General features: G+C 36.5%; 2 protein-coding genes across 2 annotated transcripts in view; one reads left to right on the plus strand and one right to left on the minus strand.

The window, feature by feature from the left end:
* The window catches only part of SERPINE3 (serpin family E member 3), a gene marked incomplete at its 5' end in the record, with an annotated part of 61,052 nt that extends 53,363 nt beyond the window's left edge, over positions 1–7,689 (plus strand). The window contains 4 exon segments of the mRNA XM_081083906.1: positions 6,899–6,911; positions 6,913–6,949; positions 6,953–6,983; positions 7,440–7,689. Of these exon segments, the coding sequence (XP_080940032.1) occupies positions 6,899–6,911; positions 6,913–6,949; positions 6,953–6,983; positions 7,440–7,555 (197 nt within the window). The 3' untranslated portion in view covers positions 7,556–7,689.
* A 2,376-nt stretch (positions 7,690–10,065) lies between these two features.
* INTS6 (integrator complex subunit 6) overlaps positions 10,066–17,467 on the minus strand; it is a 119,878-nt gene continuing 112,476 nt past the window's right edge. The window contains exons 16-18 of the mRNA XM_081082813.1: positions 15,152–15,526; positions 13,489–13,582; positions 10,066–11,661 (exon numbers count right to left, since the gene is read on the minus strand). Of these exons, the coding sequence (XP_080938939.1) occupies positions 11,568–11,661; positions 13,489–13,582; positions 15,152–15,526 (563 nt within the window). The 3' untranslated portion in view covers positions 10,066–11,567. The remainder of the gene's footprint in view (positions 11,662–13,488; positions 13,583–15,151; positions 15,527–17,467) is intronic.

A 17,467-nucleotide genomic window follows, 5' to 3' on the forward strand; every position in this document is an offset into this window, starting at 1 on the left:
CTTATAAGGGAGTAGTTTCCAGTCTCTGCTCAATAAGAAGTACAAGCTCCCTGTTAGTGTGGCAAATGAGCAAACCACTCATAGCTGTTTGACTGCACACTGAAGTTAATTTATGTCACACCTGATGACTGCTCAGAACTGCAGTACGTCATCAGGATGATGACATAGGTCTTTTTGCATTTCATTTCCCATCCCAAGAAAATCAATGAGCAACTATTGATAGACACGTCACCATTGTGAAAATCCCAGCACCCCGGGGGGTGAGGTTGAAACACCCCTCTGAAACATGGAGACTGGGGAATACATTAGAAGGATAAGAGAAATGGCTACATTCTGACTGCATCAGCCCTCCTCCAGACTGACACAATACTGTACCCATGGTGCCCTCCTCCTCCCCCTCCCCTGGGGCCTACAGTTTCTCCAGTGGGAAAAGAGAGCCAAAATGAACATCCAGCTCACTCAAAGTTGGCAGGATGCTTTCTGAGAAGCCCATTTAGGTCTTGCCTCTCAGGGACCACTGGGGATCAGATAGAGATGGAGAAGGGGGTGCGGCAAGTCTTACAGCAAGCAGCCCTCAAACATTGGCAGGCCATGATCCTGCTTGCAGGGCACCTCAGCAAAGACTTCAGCCAGCAGCAATGCTGATCTACAGAGTAGAGCCAGTGGCTCTGTCTGGCCAGAGAGCTTGGTTGGCAGTTCTTCCTGATTAGATTCCCCAGTCAATGAGTCACACAACTATCCTTCTGAGGCAGGGAAGCAAATTTACAGCCACAACAAACTACCGAGTATAGCCTCAAGTCCTACCCAGCCAGGAAGCCTGGCCAGAGAACCCAGATAGCCAAGAAGCCCATCCTACAGTCCCACTTGGGCAGAGAGCCAAGTCAGCAGCCCTGCCCAACTGTTGAGCATAGCCTCGGCCCCATTTAACCAAGAAGCCTGAACAATAATCCTGGGAAGCCACAGGGCCAGCTTACAGCAGCATTCAGCCACAGAGCCCACCCTACAACCCCACTCATCAATGGAGCCCAGCCTGCAGTTCCACCCAACTGTAGGGCACAGTCTATAGGCCCACCCAAACATTGAGCCCAGCCTGCAGCACCCTCCATTTGGGAAGCACAGCCATGAGACCCCACTTTAACAGGAGCAATTGGGAAGCCCAATCCATAGTAGCCCAATCATGGCATCCAATAAGTGGCACCACCCTGCCAGGAAAGAGACTGCAACCTCACCCAACCAGAGGTAATTGCAGGGCAAGTGGCCCAACCTAACCATGGGACATAAACAGAAGTCCTGCCCAAACCAGGAGCCCAGCCAGCTGTCTCATCCAACTATATAACCCAGCCAGCAGCACCCCCACAACCTCAGAGCATATGCAGTGGCTTTGCCTTAATAGAGACAACAATAGCAAGCCTGCCCAAGAATGTTGACTGGTGAAGGTCAAAAGCAAACCTGCAAAATCTGGAAGAGGAAACTTCTTACTTAAATGCACACATACAATGTAAGGAATCAAGAATCATGAAGAATCTGGGAAACATGACACCACCAAAAGAAATGAATAAATCTCCAATAACTATCCTAAACAGAGAACTATGAACTAAACAAAGAATTCATAATAAGCCTCTTAAAGTAGTTTAGTAAGCAAGAACACAAAAACATAAAAAAACCCGATACAAGATTAAAAAAATAATGCATAAACAAAATAAGAAGTCAACAAAAGACATAGAAACCATTAAAAAAAACCCTCTAAAGCTGAAGAATTCAATGACTACACTGAAGAATTCAAAAGAGAGCTTAAACAGCAGAGTTAACCAAACAGAGGAAAGACTCAATAAAGTAGAAGATAAGTCATTTGAAGTTATCTAGGCAGAGGATACGGTATTGCAAAAGATCCTGAATGGCCAAAGATCCCAAAAAAGAACAAAGCTAGAGGTATCACATGTCCTCATTTCAGACTATATTACAAAGCCATGGTATCAAAACAGTATAATACTGGCATAAAAACAGACACATAGATGAATGGGATAGAACCAAGACCCAAGAAATAAATCTATGCACATACAGTCAATGAATATTTGACAAGGGAGCCAAGAATACTCAATGGGGAAAAACAGTCTCTTAAATCAATGGTATTGGGAAGACTAGATATTCACATATGAAAAAATAAAACTGGACCTCTCTCTTACACCACTCACAAAAATTAACTCCAAATGGATTAAAGACTTAAAAGTCTGAAACCATAAAACTTCTAGAAGAAAACATCAGAAAAAAGTTCCTTGAAATTGGTCTTGGGAATGATTTTTTGGATATGATACCAAAAGTATAAGCAACAAATGCAAAAGTAAACAAATGGGACTATATCAAACTAAAAGCTTCTTCACAGCAAAAGAAACAATTGATAAAATGAAGGCAATCTATAGAATGGAAGTAAACATTTGTAAACCCCATATCTGTTAAGGGACTAATATCCAATATATATAATTATACAAATAATAATAATCATCCAATTAAAAATGAGCAAAGGATCTGAAGAGACATTTTTCCAAAGAAGATATTCAAATGGCCAAAGGTATATGAAAAGGTAATCAACTAATCATCAGTGAAATACAAATCAAAAACACAATGAGACATCACCTCACACTGGTTAGGATGTCTATTATCAAAAAGATAAGCGATAACAAATGTTGGCAATGATGTGGAGAAAAGGGAACACTTGTATACAGTTGATAGGAATGTAAATCAGTACAACGACTATGCAAAACAGTGTGGAGGTTCCTCAAAAAATTAAAAATAGAACTACCATATGATCAGCAATTCTACTTGGTATTTATCCAAATGAAATGAAATCACTATCTCAAAGAGATATCTGTACCTCTATCTTCATAGCAGCATTATTTATTATAGCCAAGACATAGAAAAAACCTAAGTGTCCATTGACAGATAAATGAATAGAGAAGGGGTGGTATATTTACACAATGGAATATTATTCAGCCATAAAAAAAAAGAAGAAAACCCCTGCCATTTACAACAACTTGGGAAAACTTTAAGGGCATTATGCTGAGTAAAATAAGTCAGAAAGAAAAAATACAAACACTGTATATCAAGTACATGTGGAATCTAAAAAAAATAAAACTAAACTCATAGAAACAGAAAGTAGATTGGTATTTCTCAGGGGCAGGGGAAGGGGTTTGGGGAAAGGGTAAAGGTGGTCAAAGGATATAAACTTCCAGTTATAAGTTCTAGAGATGTAATGTATAGCATGGTGACTATAGACTGTATATTGGAAGTTGCTAAGAGAGTAGATCTTAAAACTTAATACACAAGAAAACTGTCATTAAGTGACGTGATTAATGTGTTAACTAATCTTATTGTGGTAATCATTTCACAATATGTACATATATAAAATCATTATATTGTACACCTTAAACTTACACAAAGTTATATGTCAATTATAATCTCAATAAAGCTGGGGAGGGGAGAGAAAGAAAGGCATGAGGAGTGGACTAGAAGAAGGAGAAAGCAACTAACCACAGCCTAGATTCAGAGGCCATTTCAGCTCCTTTTTAGCACTCTAAATATCCTGGGCTGGGTGCTACATGACACACTCTCCATCTTTTATAATTTTTTACAATTAAAAAGATGAGAAAAATAAACTAGAAGCAAATCTGGCAATAACTTTCTAAAAAGCCACTAAATTTGCCAATAGTAATAATAATTTAAAGACAAAAGACACTACAAATGACATACTTACGCTGTTTTTTTAAAAACATATTTTATTGATTTTTCACAGAGAGGAAGGGAGAGGGATAGAGAGTTAGAAACATCGATGAGAGAGAAACATCGATCAGCTGCCTCCTGCATACCTCCTACTGGGGATGTGCCTGCAACCAAGGTATATGCCCTTGACCAGAATCGAACCTGGGATCTTTCAGTCTGCAGGCCGACGTTCTATCCACTGAGCCAAACTGGTTAGGGCTACTTATCCTGTTTTATGAGAAGCTGAGGATCAAATGTAGAGACATTGATTTATATTTTGCAATCTTGTGTTTACACAATGTCATGTTATAAAGACTCTTAAACCTTTTGAGAGTATGACCAACAACACACAAAGAATGGTGGTCTCCACTAATAAAGGAGAAGGGCCATTGAAGCAATCATTTGAATGAGACTTACCTAAGACTCATTCTGTCCTATGCCCCTATGATTCTACAGACACCGCCAGCATTTCCTTGTAAGAGAAATCAAATTAAAGAACATGAAGGCAGCTATTTTTATGGAAATGAAACAAATGGACAATGAGAAGTGTCTAATATTCATTAATCCAACATTTACTACACACAAGCATTATTACACTAGTTTAGCAAAGTACAAAGTATTTAAAATGACTAAGACAGCTTCTGCATCCTAAGAGCTAACAATCTAAAAAGTAAGGTTAACATGTAAACATGTTAGAAGCTGTTATGGAAGAAGAGTGGAGATTATGCCAGGAGGGAGAGTAAGGAAAAACTTACCCCTTTGCTTTGGATATTGAAACGTACTATCTTGTAAGGGTAATACGCCATGCTCTCCCACAAAATAGCCACGATGCCCTCAAATACTAGAAGAATATACTAATGTGAAAGAAAATATATTAACAAGATTAGATTTTTTTGTATAAATTTACCCTATTATTAGAAAGACCATACAGGTTTCATGATTAAATACTACATATTATAGTCCTCCTGTAGGACTATGAACATTAGCAAATTAGCAGCTCTAAGAAGTCCACTACAAAAACAAAAGCACAATACTACTCAACCTGCATTTCCCATTTTAATAAACCAGGGAACCCTTTTCTAGAGTAGCACCTATAAATAATCTTGGGAACAAATTTTGGGAAAACAAGTTGTACAACCTCAATGGCACTAAGTGGCTGCTAACACTGCAGGAGAGGAAGAGCCCAATGACAGCTTTTTGTGCTTGGCCTCCTTTAAGTTGGTTTCATTAGTTGCATAACATATCAGTAGTTCCTTGACAAAAGTAAGCATACAGGTATCTATAATACAAGATCAAGCAAGAAGAAAAACACAAACCCACAGATAACACCTGATTTCTTGTTTTGATCATAAATGTTGTTCTTCTGAAATGTTAACTCTTATCAGAGATAAAATTTGAGAGGCGCCAATGCTGGGGCCTGATGGGCTATAAGTCTTGGCTATGGCTGTGCAAACATGGAAATGTCAATTATTGAACCATTCTTGCCATGTGATGGAGAAAAACTATGAAAATGAAACTCGTCAGTTTCAGTCTCAAGAAACTGCAATAGCTACTAGTAAGCCCATCTAACCAAAGACTCATTTGTACCAATTGGTCCCATTTCTCACATTGTGCCAAGGTGCCTGGACTCTAACACAAACGCACTTATGATATTTTAGCTGACATAGGGTTTCATAGTAAACCTCTGCTCATTTCATTAACATTTATTTAAAATGTTCAGATACCACACTAGAGAGCAATAAAGCCAGATTAGTAAAGCCTACTCATGACCAACAAAGAACCATTTTTTACCCACAATTATTATAGAAAGTTTCTCTTCTAAAAGATTCTATAGAAAAAGACCAATTGCTTAAATCAGATTCGTCACTGGCTTTAGGACAAGAGATGCCAGGTGAATGTTTCCATTGCTTTCTCCCTTTCTCTGGCCCCATCAGGTCCCCTTCAGTGATGCTGGGAAATAAATGTTCCTTACAGAGAACTCAGCCAACTCACAATTTCCTCTGTGTACTTAATTTACGAGATTGATGAAATACTGGAGAGACGATACTATGGGCTGGTTCTATTCTCTCATGACGGTCATTTGCCATCTCCTGGTATGTGCATAAAAATGCAAAACACTTCAAGTACTAGTCTAAAATGAAACAAAGAAACTGCCTCAAAATATACATGGTAATGATCAAGACTCTTACCACAGATGCCTTTCCATTAGCATGCTAGAGTTGACTACTTTTTGAAAGATGATCGTGTTTGTGTGAAGGGGTGGGTGGAAATGGGTACTGCAGTCAGAAAACCTGCATATGCCCAACTCTACTTATCAAGACTGTAACCTCAGATGCCAACAGCTCACCTAAAATTAAAGGGTTGGACTGAATAATTCCTAGTGTTCTCTAGTTCTAAAGATTCATAACTTTCTTTCCTTATTTTGTCATCAAATATTTCATTGTGTTTTTAAATGATTAATGGTTAAATTACAAAAATCCATTAATTCCTCTAACCTATGATATTCCTATTTGCCAGGCTTATCTTTGAAACTGTTAGCACACAACTATGGTAGTTTTAACTTCTCATTTTATTTGCAGATTCTAGCCCGAGGCAAGTTAATTGCATAGCTGATATAGCTCAGTATACAAAATGCACTCCTGCAGCATTAGACACATTTTCAATTCACTGAATTATGCCTTTTAAAGCCTATAGTAAAATCTGCCACTGTCATCTAAAAGTGGCTCTTAAAATGCAGTCCATCCAAGAAATCATCTCAGAAGCTTGACAGAAATGCACATTTCTGGACTCCAGAATCTGCACTTCAACACATATTCTGGTAATTCTTATACCGCCAAAGTTTTAGAAATATTGGCTGACAGAGATGTAAATATTAACTAGAAACTTTAAAAAATAACTATTGAAAAAATGGGGCACAACCCTGAATATTAATTTGGGGTTTTTATGATTTATTAACTTTGTTTTGAAAGTTGCATAAAATTCTGCACCTTAAGAATTTTCTGACAAGCTCTCCCTAGCTATACAGTAAGCAACGTAAGACTGTAACTGTTAAGTACAGTGCACTCTTGGAAAATGTACTCAAATCTCTAAAACAAATGCATAAAAAATACAATAAGCAATTCACATCTTTATCTCCTATGGTTAGGCCAAGATGGCTTTTGTTTTTGAAGTGATCCACAAAGCCAAGATTGAGGTTTGAGAGGAAGGCACCAAGGCATCTGCAGCCACAGGTGTGTTCATAAGGGGAACTGAGCTGTCCACATAGCCCCACTGCTGTCTATATCTAGATTTAGCCAGTTCAATCTTCATACTTCTAAAGTTTCCTACTGAAAACCCCAAGTGCAGACGTGGTACAGCATTTAAGAAACATGTTAACAGAGAACAGTTTTTGAAAACTAATGGAAGAGATACTCATTTTGAAAAAGATTTGTACCATCATCCCCATAAAAGGAATAGTCGTTCTGAAAAAATAGGTGTCTTTTCTCTTTAATTTCCCCTAATTTCCCCCCAAAATTAGGATGCTTTTACTTCTTCAAAATCAAGGGACTTCATATCCAACTTTAATAGTAACTTTCTTCAAATGAATAGAAAATGCAATGGGGTTCTTCTGTTTTTAATTTATCTTTATTATTTAAAGTATTACAGATATCACTTTTAATGGGGTTCTTCTATTATCTTTCCTGCAGTGCTATTGTTACTAAAAAGGTCTCAGATCCCTATTTTTAAAGCAAATCGGCCATACATCTTTTTCCTGAGCACAACACTGCCATTACAGTTTTTGTTAGAATCAGCCTCTCTCTAGCAACAAGGGCTCATTTATCCACAGTAGCCTAACAAGCATTCCCTCTAGCTAGTTTCCATGGTGCTTCATATCCCAAGAAAGGAGAACATTTCATAACTAAAGGGAAACTAATATCCTCTGTGGGTTTTCACCATTCTCTCTCAAGCTCATTTGTAGTTGATGTACATTTTTAAAATTCAAGTTTCTACTTCTGGGGAGACTTAGAAAAATCACAAAAGTAAAATAAATTATAAGTCTTGACTTTTTCCTTGAACTTGTTGCCCAGTCCATTGTCATTGCAGGATAAAAGACAGTTCCTTCAGACCACTAGAGTATCCAAGAAGTCCTCTGACTCTCAGCAACCCTAATGGTCTAGTAAATGCATGCACTCAGATTTCTAGTCTTTCTGTTGTTCTTTCTCAAGTTTGCTGGAAAAAAAAAATATTCAAATGTTTGCTCTTGTAATTTTAATCCCCCTATACCTCATCTTAATTCAAAAAAATGGTATAGTACAGGCAAATAATTAGCACATAAGAACAAGCCCAGAAGTCCTTAAGTGTCAACAACACTGAACAAAGTATTCAAATTATTCCTCTTAATGTTCCCCCTCCTCCTATGGCAATTATTTATCAGCCTAGGAAGGAAAAGAGATTCTCAGTAAAGAGTTGTTGGCAAGTCTAAATGTGTTCAAAAGAAACAGTATGGAACAAGACTAATAAAATCAAGCAAAAATGGATCTACTTTAACTAAACATCAGGCATTATTTTTATTTATGGAGAGAAAAAAGTCAAAAGTTAGAATCATGAAAATTAGGCATAGGCTTTACACAAATTTTTAAGGAAATATTGTCAACATCATTTTATCTGAGAATCATTTGCATACTGATGCAAGTTGTGCTAGAAATCAAAGGAACACTTTAGTGACAAAAAGGATGAAAATGATCATTTTGGGATTATTTGGGGAGAAAAGGTCCATCAACAGATATGTCCTGCTAGTAATCATCCCAACCCCATACATATTAGATGAAAATGACACATATCACTCAGAACAAGGAACAGAGAGCCCTCTCTTGAAAACATACATGTCAAAAATGAAAGATGACAGGTTCTACTCCCTTCAGACAGACAGGAGACTAAATTGGAACAGAAAGGTCATTGTCAAAAGCTGATAGCCACTTAAAGTTGATGACAGTTATGAGAACAATTTCTTTCTTGGAATTTAACTGCATAAAAATGACTGCAAAATCACCCTAACCGGTTTGGCTCAGTGGATAGAGCGTCGGCCTGTGGACTCAGGGGTCCCAGGTTCAATTCCGGTCAAGGGCATGTACCTTGGCTGCAGGCACATCCCCAGTGGGAGATGTGCAGGAGGCAGCTGATCGATGTTTCTCTCTCATCGACGTTTCTAACTCTCTATCCCTCTCCCTTCCTCTCTGTAAAAAATCAATAAAATATATTTAAAAAAATGACTATAAAATCCTTGAAGTAGTAAAGGACACACTACCATTTCGATGATAGTTTGTAGAATTGCCTTAGTAAACAGAGAATGAAAACATAAGGCTAATCCAAAACCAGTGACATAATCTGCTGCACATCTATAGTCCCTGTGAATTAATTTACCTCTTTCTCAGAGATACTTACCCACATCACACAAGTGGATGGACACTCTTCTGGTGACAGGGGTATTGAAGAGATAAAAATGAGTCTCAGCCTTCAGTATACCAAATTGATCAATCTTACTAATAAGGGCAAATAATGACTCATCAATTGACAAATGGGACACATGAGACCATTAAGAAAAACTCTTTATCTCAAGATTTAACTGTTGAAAAATATAATTTGTCCAGCCTAGTCATCCAGCGAGCTGAAAGGCCTAAAAGACATATTTCACTCAAATATAGTCCACTTCCCCTTTGCTTATAAGAATTCTACAGTATTTCACTAATTGAAATATAAGCTAAGTTTCTTAAAATGCAGAAAACCCGATAGAGGTGGGATATTAAGCTTGAATTTCAATGGGTTTCAAACCTTGTGACTAGGTTTTAGGACGAGCGTGTAGAGTACTGTGGCAGAAATTGACAAAAAGAGATTGAATAAACTGCTTCTTTACAACTCTTTCTAAGGTTCATCCCCCCAACAATGGATTAAAGGTCAAGAGTCTAAAGGATTAGTAGCTCATAAGCAACTTTTGAAATGAAAATTAGAATTTTTTTGATAAGGACACTAAATATTGGAATAGACTGAATCCCTTTCCTAAATATTCTTAAGCATGAATTTTTATCTGAATGACTTGTATGTAATCCCTTCCATTAATCTCGGAATATAAACATTTATATATAATTTAAGACCAGACAATATATTCTGGATTTTGTGTAACTCTTGCTGAATTTAGCAATGTGACTGTAGATAATTACCTTAACAATTCCATCTATTAAATGACATCCTGCTTTAAAGAAAGTTAGTAGAGGTAAAAAAGGTTTAAAGAATTGCATATGAAAATACTATATAACATTATACATGCTTCTTTTTCTTGACAGGGTTTATCTTCAGTATTAGGAGAGTTTCAAATCCCCTAGACTAAAAAAATTAACAGATCTCAAACATGTTCTCCACTTTCATCTATGCTTTTCTTCATAAAAAGTTACAATTTCATTACCCTATACCCTTGAAATGTAAAAACTGTTCTACTAAAGTGTAAAAAGATAAGGGTATGTAATTTTCAAATGTTATGAACCTAAAAATACTTCAATTTTACTATAATTTTATAAATTTATTTCACCCACTTAATCTAAATGCATTTTTCTTTTTCTACTGGCTACCCCAAAGCACTACAAGGCACAGCAGTGATATATGAATGGTGAGTCAGGTCATAGGGTCGTGTCCTCAGTAAGGACGTGAGGCCACTTTGCTGAAGGTGGACAATGAACAGTGTTTGTTTTTCCTTGTCCCAGGTAAACGGGGGTAATGCAAAATGGGCCAAGTCATCCTAACGTGTTTCCTTTTCATCTAGCTTCAAATAAAATGGAGAGTTTATGTATGAGAATAGCAGAGAACAAAGAGATCCCCCTTGAACTCCCAATTTATGGGACTTTTGTAAGCATGGCATCAAGCTGCTAACAGGAAGCTATTTCAGTTTCAACTCTGAGCCATCTACAATCCTAATAAGAAAGGAAAAGGGGTTGAAGGGAAATAAGGAAACCAATATTGTCCAAAGGTGTCTGCTTTTTAAACAGCGTTTAAAGTATCTGCCTATCTGCTACAGATACTGTTGATTCCATCCTCTGGGAAGAAATGGGAGTACTTTGGCATGACCAACAAAAGATAAGAACATATAGAAAAAAGACAATGCAGATTATGTACCAAGTAATTACAGTTAGGTTTAACAAATATGAACTTCAAGTGGTGTATTTTTTTCAATGCTATAAAGCAAAGCTTTTAAAATTCCATTACCTTAAGATAGTTTTAAATGATTTCTTTAAATGTGATTATTTCCTAAACCACACAAGAGTAAAATAGAGCATTTATTGATGGAATAACAAAAGTGCTTTTCTTAAATATTCTTCAAAATACATTTGTACAACTTACAATAATATATCCAAAATAACTGTATATACAAAACATTACCTAGTTTTAATGTATGTGCTTTTTTCCCCAAAAATTACAAAGTAACTTCTTTTTTATTTTTTTGGCAAAGTTCAACCTTAACAGAGGTGACAATTTTAAAGGTTGGTTTAAGAAAATAGAACCTGAGGGAAATTGACACGCAAGAGTCAATGACAAGCAAGAGATTTGAAGGAATATTTTTAGTTTGTTAAATAAAAATGTTTTTTAGAGTGATACTTTTCACATTACAAAAATAAACCAAAATGAAAAGGTCACTGTAAAATGATGAGAAAGGTTCTGTAGACTTGCTCTTAGTATTTCAAATAGCCAACAATGCATGTCAAAAAATGAATGCAAAATCACAACAGTCTTGTATTTACTTTGTATTTGGAGAAGATATAGTGAAATAAGTGGCCACATTCTGTTTTCTTTTAATTGCTATTAATATGGTTGATCTGATTGGCTCTTCGATGAATTTCATCCAAGAAGTTCTCCAGTTGTTCTATTAGCATTCGTTTTTTAAACCTGTATAAAAAAAATAATAGCACTCTCAATTCCTTTTTAACGAGTAAGTTATACATCAGTATGTTTTTCTTAAAACAGAAACTGCCTTGGGAAGATTTTTCAAAGAGAAATAAAAATTAAAAATCAACAACTTTATGACATATGAAATCTCCTGGAAGACTAGCAAATTATTTTTATCAGTACTGTATTATAATTTGTTCCTAAAACAAACAATCCAGGCCTAAGTACAATGGGAAAGAGATTATTCCTTCCACAATAAAAAAGAAAAAGGAAAAACCTAATATATACAGGATTACTAATACTGCAGCAAAATTAGGACTCCCAAAGCAATGAATCCAATAGCTTCTTCTTATATTCTTTGAAAGTTGAATGTTAAAAGGAATGTGAACAAAGTATGAATATAATCCCTCACAAAATGTTAGATGAAATGAAAGCTGGGTAGTAGCACTTAAAAGCCACAGTGTTCTACTGTTATAATTTGAAAGCTAGCAAATCAAGGATAATTAGACATCTTTAGTATAGAATATAATGAACAGTTACCGTTCAAGCTGCAATTTAAAAATTTTTTCAGTAATATAGTTCACTGAAACTGCATTTGTCTACATAGCACTAATACTGCTGATGCTTTTTAGAATATCCCAAAACACTGCCTAATCTATACCCACTTTTTCTCTACTTGTAACCACTATATTATTACATAACTCTCTAAAATAGCGATTCTCAACCTTTTCATCTCATGGCACACATAAACTAATTAGTAAATCTGCAGCACACCAAAAAACACATTTTTGCCAATCTGACCAAAAAATAGGTCTAATTTTGATTCATGCACATTGATTATTGTTGTGATGACTGATGTAATTTTTTAATTTGACAATGTAAGGGAAAAGAGGTCAATGCCCCTGACTAGTCAGGTATTGCAGAAGTTTTTAACTTCTTGAGGCACACTGGTTGAAAATTGCTGCTCTAAAAGGTGGTATAAGTAAAGTGCAGGCACCAGGAATATAGCTAAATCCATGATGACATCCAAGATGACAGAATGTTATGTAAAGAGCAGAATAGATTAAATACTAAAAACAGATAATATGAAAAGTTATCGCCTTATCTTGCACCTTCAAAGTAGCCTATGCTGTAGCCTCTTTCTTACACACACACAAACACAATGAACTGCTCAATATAAAACAAACTTTGAGTGTAGCATGGGAGAAACTGAGGGACTAATTAAAAAATGGGTATATTGGGAAGGTCAGATAAGATAAACTCTGTTTTCTTAAAATATTAAAAGTCTTAAAGGAAAAATAAAACAAATTTTTATATTCACTAAACTTATAAAACTATGCTTTCCAGTTAACTGTACTATGGAGTTACCATTTATAATCTTGATTCACATTCCTTGTACTAAAGTACATAATCCTGGGCTACTGAAACAATCAGAATAAGGCCCATTTATCTGACTCTGGTCCCCTTAATTACAAGTTTTCCCACATACAAGTGAGCTGCATTAAAATATTGCCTTTTGAGTTTATTACTAATCACTGATTAATATTAACAGTAATCCAAATATACAAAGGAGAAAAATTAGAGGCTGTTAAATATACAGACACCAAAAGCCACAAGAGTAGGAAAAAAGAATTATGCAAGTACCTATACTTCGTAGGAAGAAAAGATTCAAGTTCTAAAGAATTTTTGTGTGGCTGTTTTTTAAGTGAACTTCTTTCAATAAATTACAAAAGAGAGAAGTGCTTATGTGTGTGTGTGTGTCACATACATGCATAGCACAATACATATTGTTAAAATACTTCTTATAATGTTCTATAGATTATTTACCTTGATGCTTCTTTAATGACATTTTGTAAAAATATTAGTCTTGTTTGTAAACTGCCTTGTACATGCTTCAGTAAAGTGAAGATTCTTTCATATTCTTAAAAGAGAAGCAAAAAGAAAAATTAAGTGGCTTTCATTTGCATTCATATTTAATATTTTTCTATTTCAGTTTACAAGATATACTAAGACAAAACCAAAAATATTCTACATAAAATTTTCACTGCTCACTGAAGACTTTAATTTGTCAAACACTGCTTTTTTAGTAAAAGTTCTCATTAAAGTTCCAAAGCTTAGAAGGGTGAATAAATAGCTTTTTGGTATTAGCTTTTTGGTATTGCCACTGAAAAGTAAGACGCAAGTGGCCTTAACAAAAATGCACCCTTATAATGAAAATTGTAAACTATAGCCACCATAGGGAAAGGGGGTTGGGTGTTGGGGGTATAAGGAGGAAAAATAATAAAACAGAGTAAGAGTGACTATTTTAGTTTCAAGTTTTCACACAAAACTCTGCTAACGACTGTAAGATCCTAAATGGCAAGGACTGAGTCTTACCCATTTCTGGACCATCATAACAAGTGATCTGTCGACACCTTCTGAAAGAATGCCAGTTGATACTGAAACTTTATCCCACAAAGTTCTTTTGTTTTCATGTAATACAGTGGTTCTCAACCTTCCTAATGCCTCATGTTGTGGTGACCCGCAATTTCATTGTTACAAATTGAACATAATTAAAGCATAGTGATTAATCACAAAAACAATATGTAATTATATATGCGTTTTCCGATGGTCTTAGGCGACCCCTGTGAAAGGGTCGTTCGACCCCCAAAGGGGTCGTGACCCACAGGTTGAGAACCGCTGATATAATAGATAGCTTTCCTAACTTTAGTTTTTTTTACCTAAACACATCCCTGGTCACCATAATAGTTTAAATCTTAAACACAGTGGTAGCACTATGCCAAGAACTTTAGAGACATGAAGTCATTTAATATTCCCAACATCTTTTTGGGTTTGCTGTTACATTAAAATTTCATTTGCTGGCTAGGAGAATACTAAAGACTATGGGTTCCTGTCATGGTAAGAACTATATGTAATTTATGTGTGCTCTTCCTGTGTTCTCAGTCCCTCCTGCTTATCATACTTAGCATAGTACTTTGGATATAGCAAGTAGATATTTGTCAGCTAAACAAAGAATCAAATCCCACATATCTATATATATAAAAGCCTAAGCAACCGTCCGACTGGTAGCTATGACGCACACTGACCACCAGTGGGCAGATGCTCAACACACAGGCATGGAAACATGGAACAGACTGATGAATCTCAGAGGGAAGGGGGGAGTGGGGAGGGTGGGAAGAGATTAACCAAAGATCTTATATGCATACCAGAGGCCTGGTGCACAGATTCATACACTGGTAGGGTCCCTTGGCCTGGCCTGTGGGGATCAAGCTGAAACCAGCAGTCCGACTTCCCCTGAGGGTCACGGATTGTAAGAGGGCGCAGGCCAGGCCGAGGGACCCCCACCGGTGCATGAATTCATGCACCAGGCCTCTAGTAGCTTATATATTGTTCAAGACTGATCTAGAATTAGATATAAGCTTTTAGTTAATTTTCTTTTTTTTGAGCACACACAAAATAAAATCTGAGGTTTGTGTCTAATTATACATACTTCTTCCTGGCTTTCTAATCTCTTTCATTATTTGTGCTTTTAGTTCAGTGTTGACTTTTTCGTGGCTTCTGCAATGCATCAATTTCTTCCCTTTGTTGAGTGAAGATGCTGGTATATTCTCTTCAGGGCATTGTACTTTATCTCTTGGCTCCTCATGATTTTCCAAAAATCCACCAACAGTGAGGTCATTAGTTCCTAAATGATCATGACCAAGAGTCTCTGTATGATTGGTTGGTCGTTCCAGTAAATTGGCTGGAGAAGATGATGTTGAAAATTCAGTATCCATAGCATTTGGTGTAATATCTGATGAAAGTTGGTCAGCAACATGATTTTCAACCACATCATCTATTGTTGAATCATTACTGGCTTCTGAAACTAAAAATAAAGATAAGGGGGAAAAATTATGAGAGACGATTTCAAAGTACACAGTAAACAAAACTCCAAAGAAATATCAGCCGAAACCGGTTTGGCTCAGTGGATAGAGCGTCGGCCTGTGGACTGAAAGGTCCCAGGTTCGATTCCGGTCAAGGGCATGTACCTGGGTTGCAGGCACATCCCCAGTAGGAGATGTGCAGGACGCAGCTGATCGATGTTTCTCTCTCATCGATGTTTCTGACTCTCTATCTCTCTCCCTTCCTCTCTGTAAAAAATCAATAAAATATATAAAAAAAAACAAAGAAATATCATTGCAACAAATTACAACTGATCATTTTCACAGATGCAAACTAATAAATAATGTGATGTGATGCTTAAGCTTTGATAAAGATATGATGGATTCAATGTGAAACGTTCACAATATTTATAAAATCTGTACAATTTTTGCCCGTAGGGAGGGAAAAAATAAAAAGCAACTTCAACTTTTACTTCTCTGTTTTTCTATGGCAATTTTATTGAACAAGTACGGTTTTAATGTTTTAGGGAAATATATATGATCAAGATTGTCATGCTTATCTTTTCTTTAGCTCTAGCTCATTCCAACCTATAGCTGCCTTATATATCTGTTGTCACTTAGAGGCAAAAGTAAACACAGGGAGTTTAACATGTTCAATGGTCTTTAGGGAACATACCACCAAACAGGTCATTTTACAGTACACCCTTTTCTTATACTCATCATCTGGTCTTCATTACTGGAGTAATGTAGAACAATCTGGTACGCACTTTAGCTCATTAGACAACTAGACTTAAAAACTTGCCACCTTGCCATTTATATTAGATTATTACACTTACTCCCCACAGAAAGCTGAATTCTAAGTTCCTTGATGGCTCACTAAACCTCTAAGACAACAGCTGAATTATCACTTCTCTCACTTATTGTCCAAAATGTACTCATCCCCACAAAAATCCCTTGAACTTCTGACTCTCTCTTAAATCCTATTCCAGAATATGCAAACTTTACTGACTGTCTTCTACAAGTCATTTTTAGTTGAAACCAGCTCTCCTGCAAAGAAACTGCTCTCCTTTTCAGAACTGAAATAGAAACTGCTTTCTCTAAAACACTCTCCATGGATGTGGACTGATTCTTTCAACTCCCAGTACCACATCAAGATCCTTTTTCCATGCACTCGTTAAAACTCTTGCTCTTTTGAGGTTCAACTCTGTCACTTCGCTCATCCTCTCTCTCCTCATCACTATCTTTATTGATCTCTAGGCATACCTCTGTGGTCACGATGTCTCCAGTACCTAGTTCACAACTTCCTCCCACCCCCATGTCCCTCAGGACCTCATTCTAGGTCCTTACTACTCAAAGTGTGGTCTGTAGACAAGAAGCATTACCACCATAAGACAGCTTGCAAGAAATGCTCATCTAAGGCTCCACCCCAACTCAATGAATCATAATCTGTAGTTTTACCAGGCCCCAGCTGATTCACATACACATTCAAGTCTGAGAAGTGCTGTAGTGTGTGACTTCAATGTCTGAGAAGATAACCTACCTAGAACCTGGCCTCCCAATTCCTTAATTACTTATCTCCAAAGAACTTTTCCACCTATATGTTTGCCTCTCAAGTCAAACACAAATTCTGGATGAAGAGGAACCTTATCTTTGTACTGCCCCTGCTATTGCTCTTTAACTCAGCCACACTTTTACTCCAGAGACTCCTCCACTTTCCTCCTCCTATTAATCAGATCCTTTCTAAATAACCATTTTCTTATCTATCCAATGTATATCCCATAATGTATCACTTTTTAGCAATGTCTTAATTTCTCTCATTCTTTTGTTATCCCATGACACTAGCCAGGCAAAACCCCACATTTGATGACTCTATCCATCTGCTTGTTCCAAACCTGCATTTGGAAGGATGAGCACTACTCGAGAAA

The sequence above is a fragment of the Myotis nattereri genome (genome assembly GCF_964212035.1).
Source record: "Myotis nattereri genome assembly, chromosome: 2".
Classification (NCBI taxonomy): domain Eukaryota; kingdom Metazoa; phylum Chordata; class Mammalia; order Chiroptera; family Vespertilionidae; genus Myotis; species Myotis nattereri.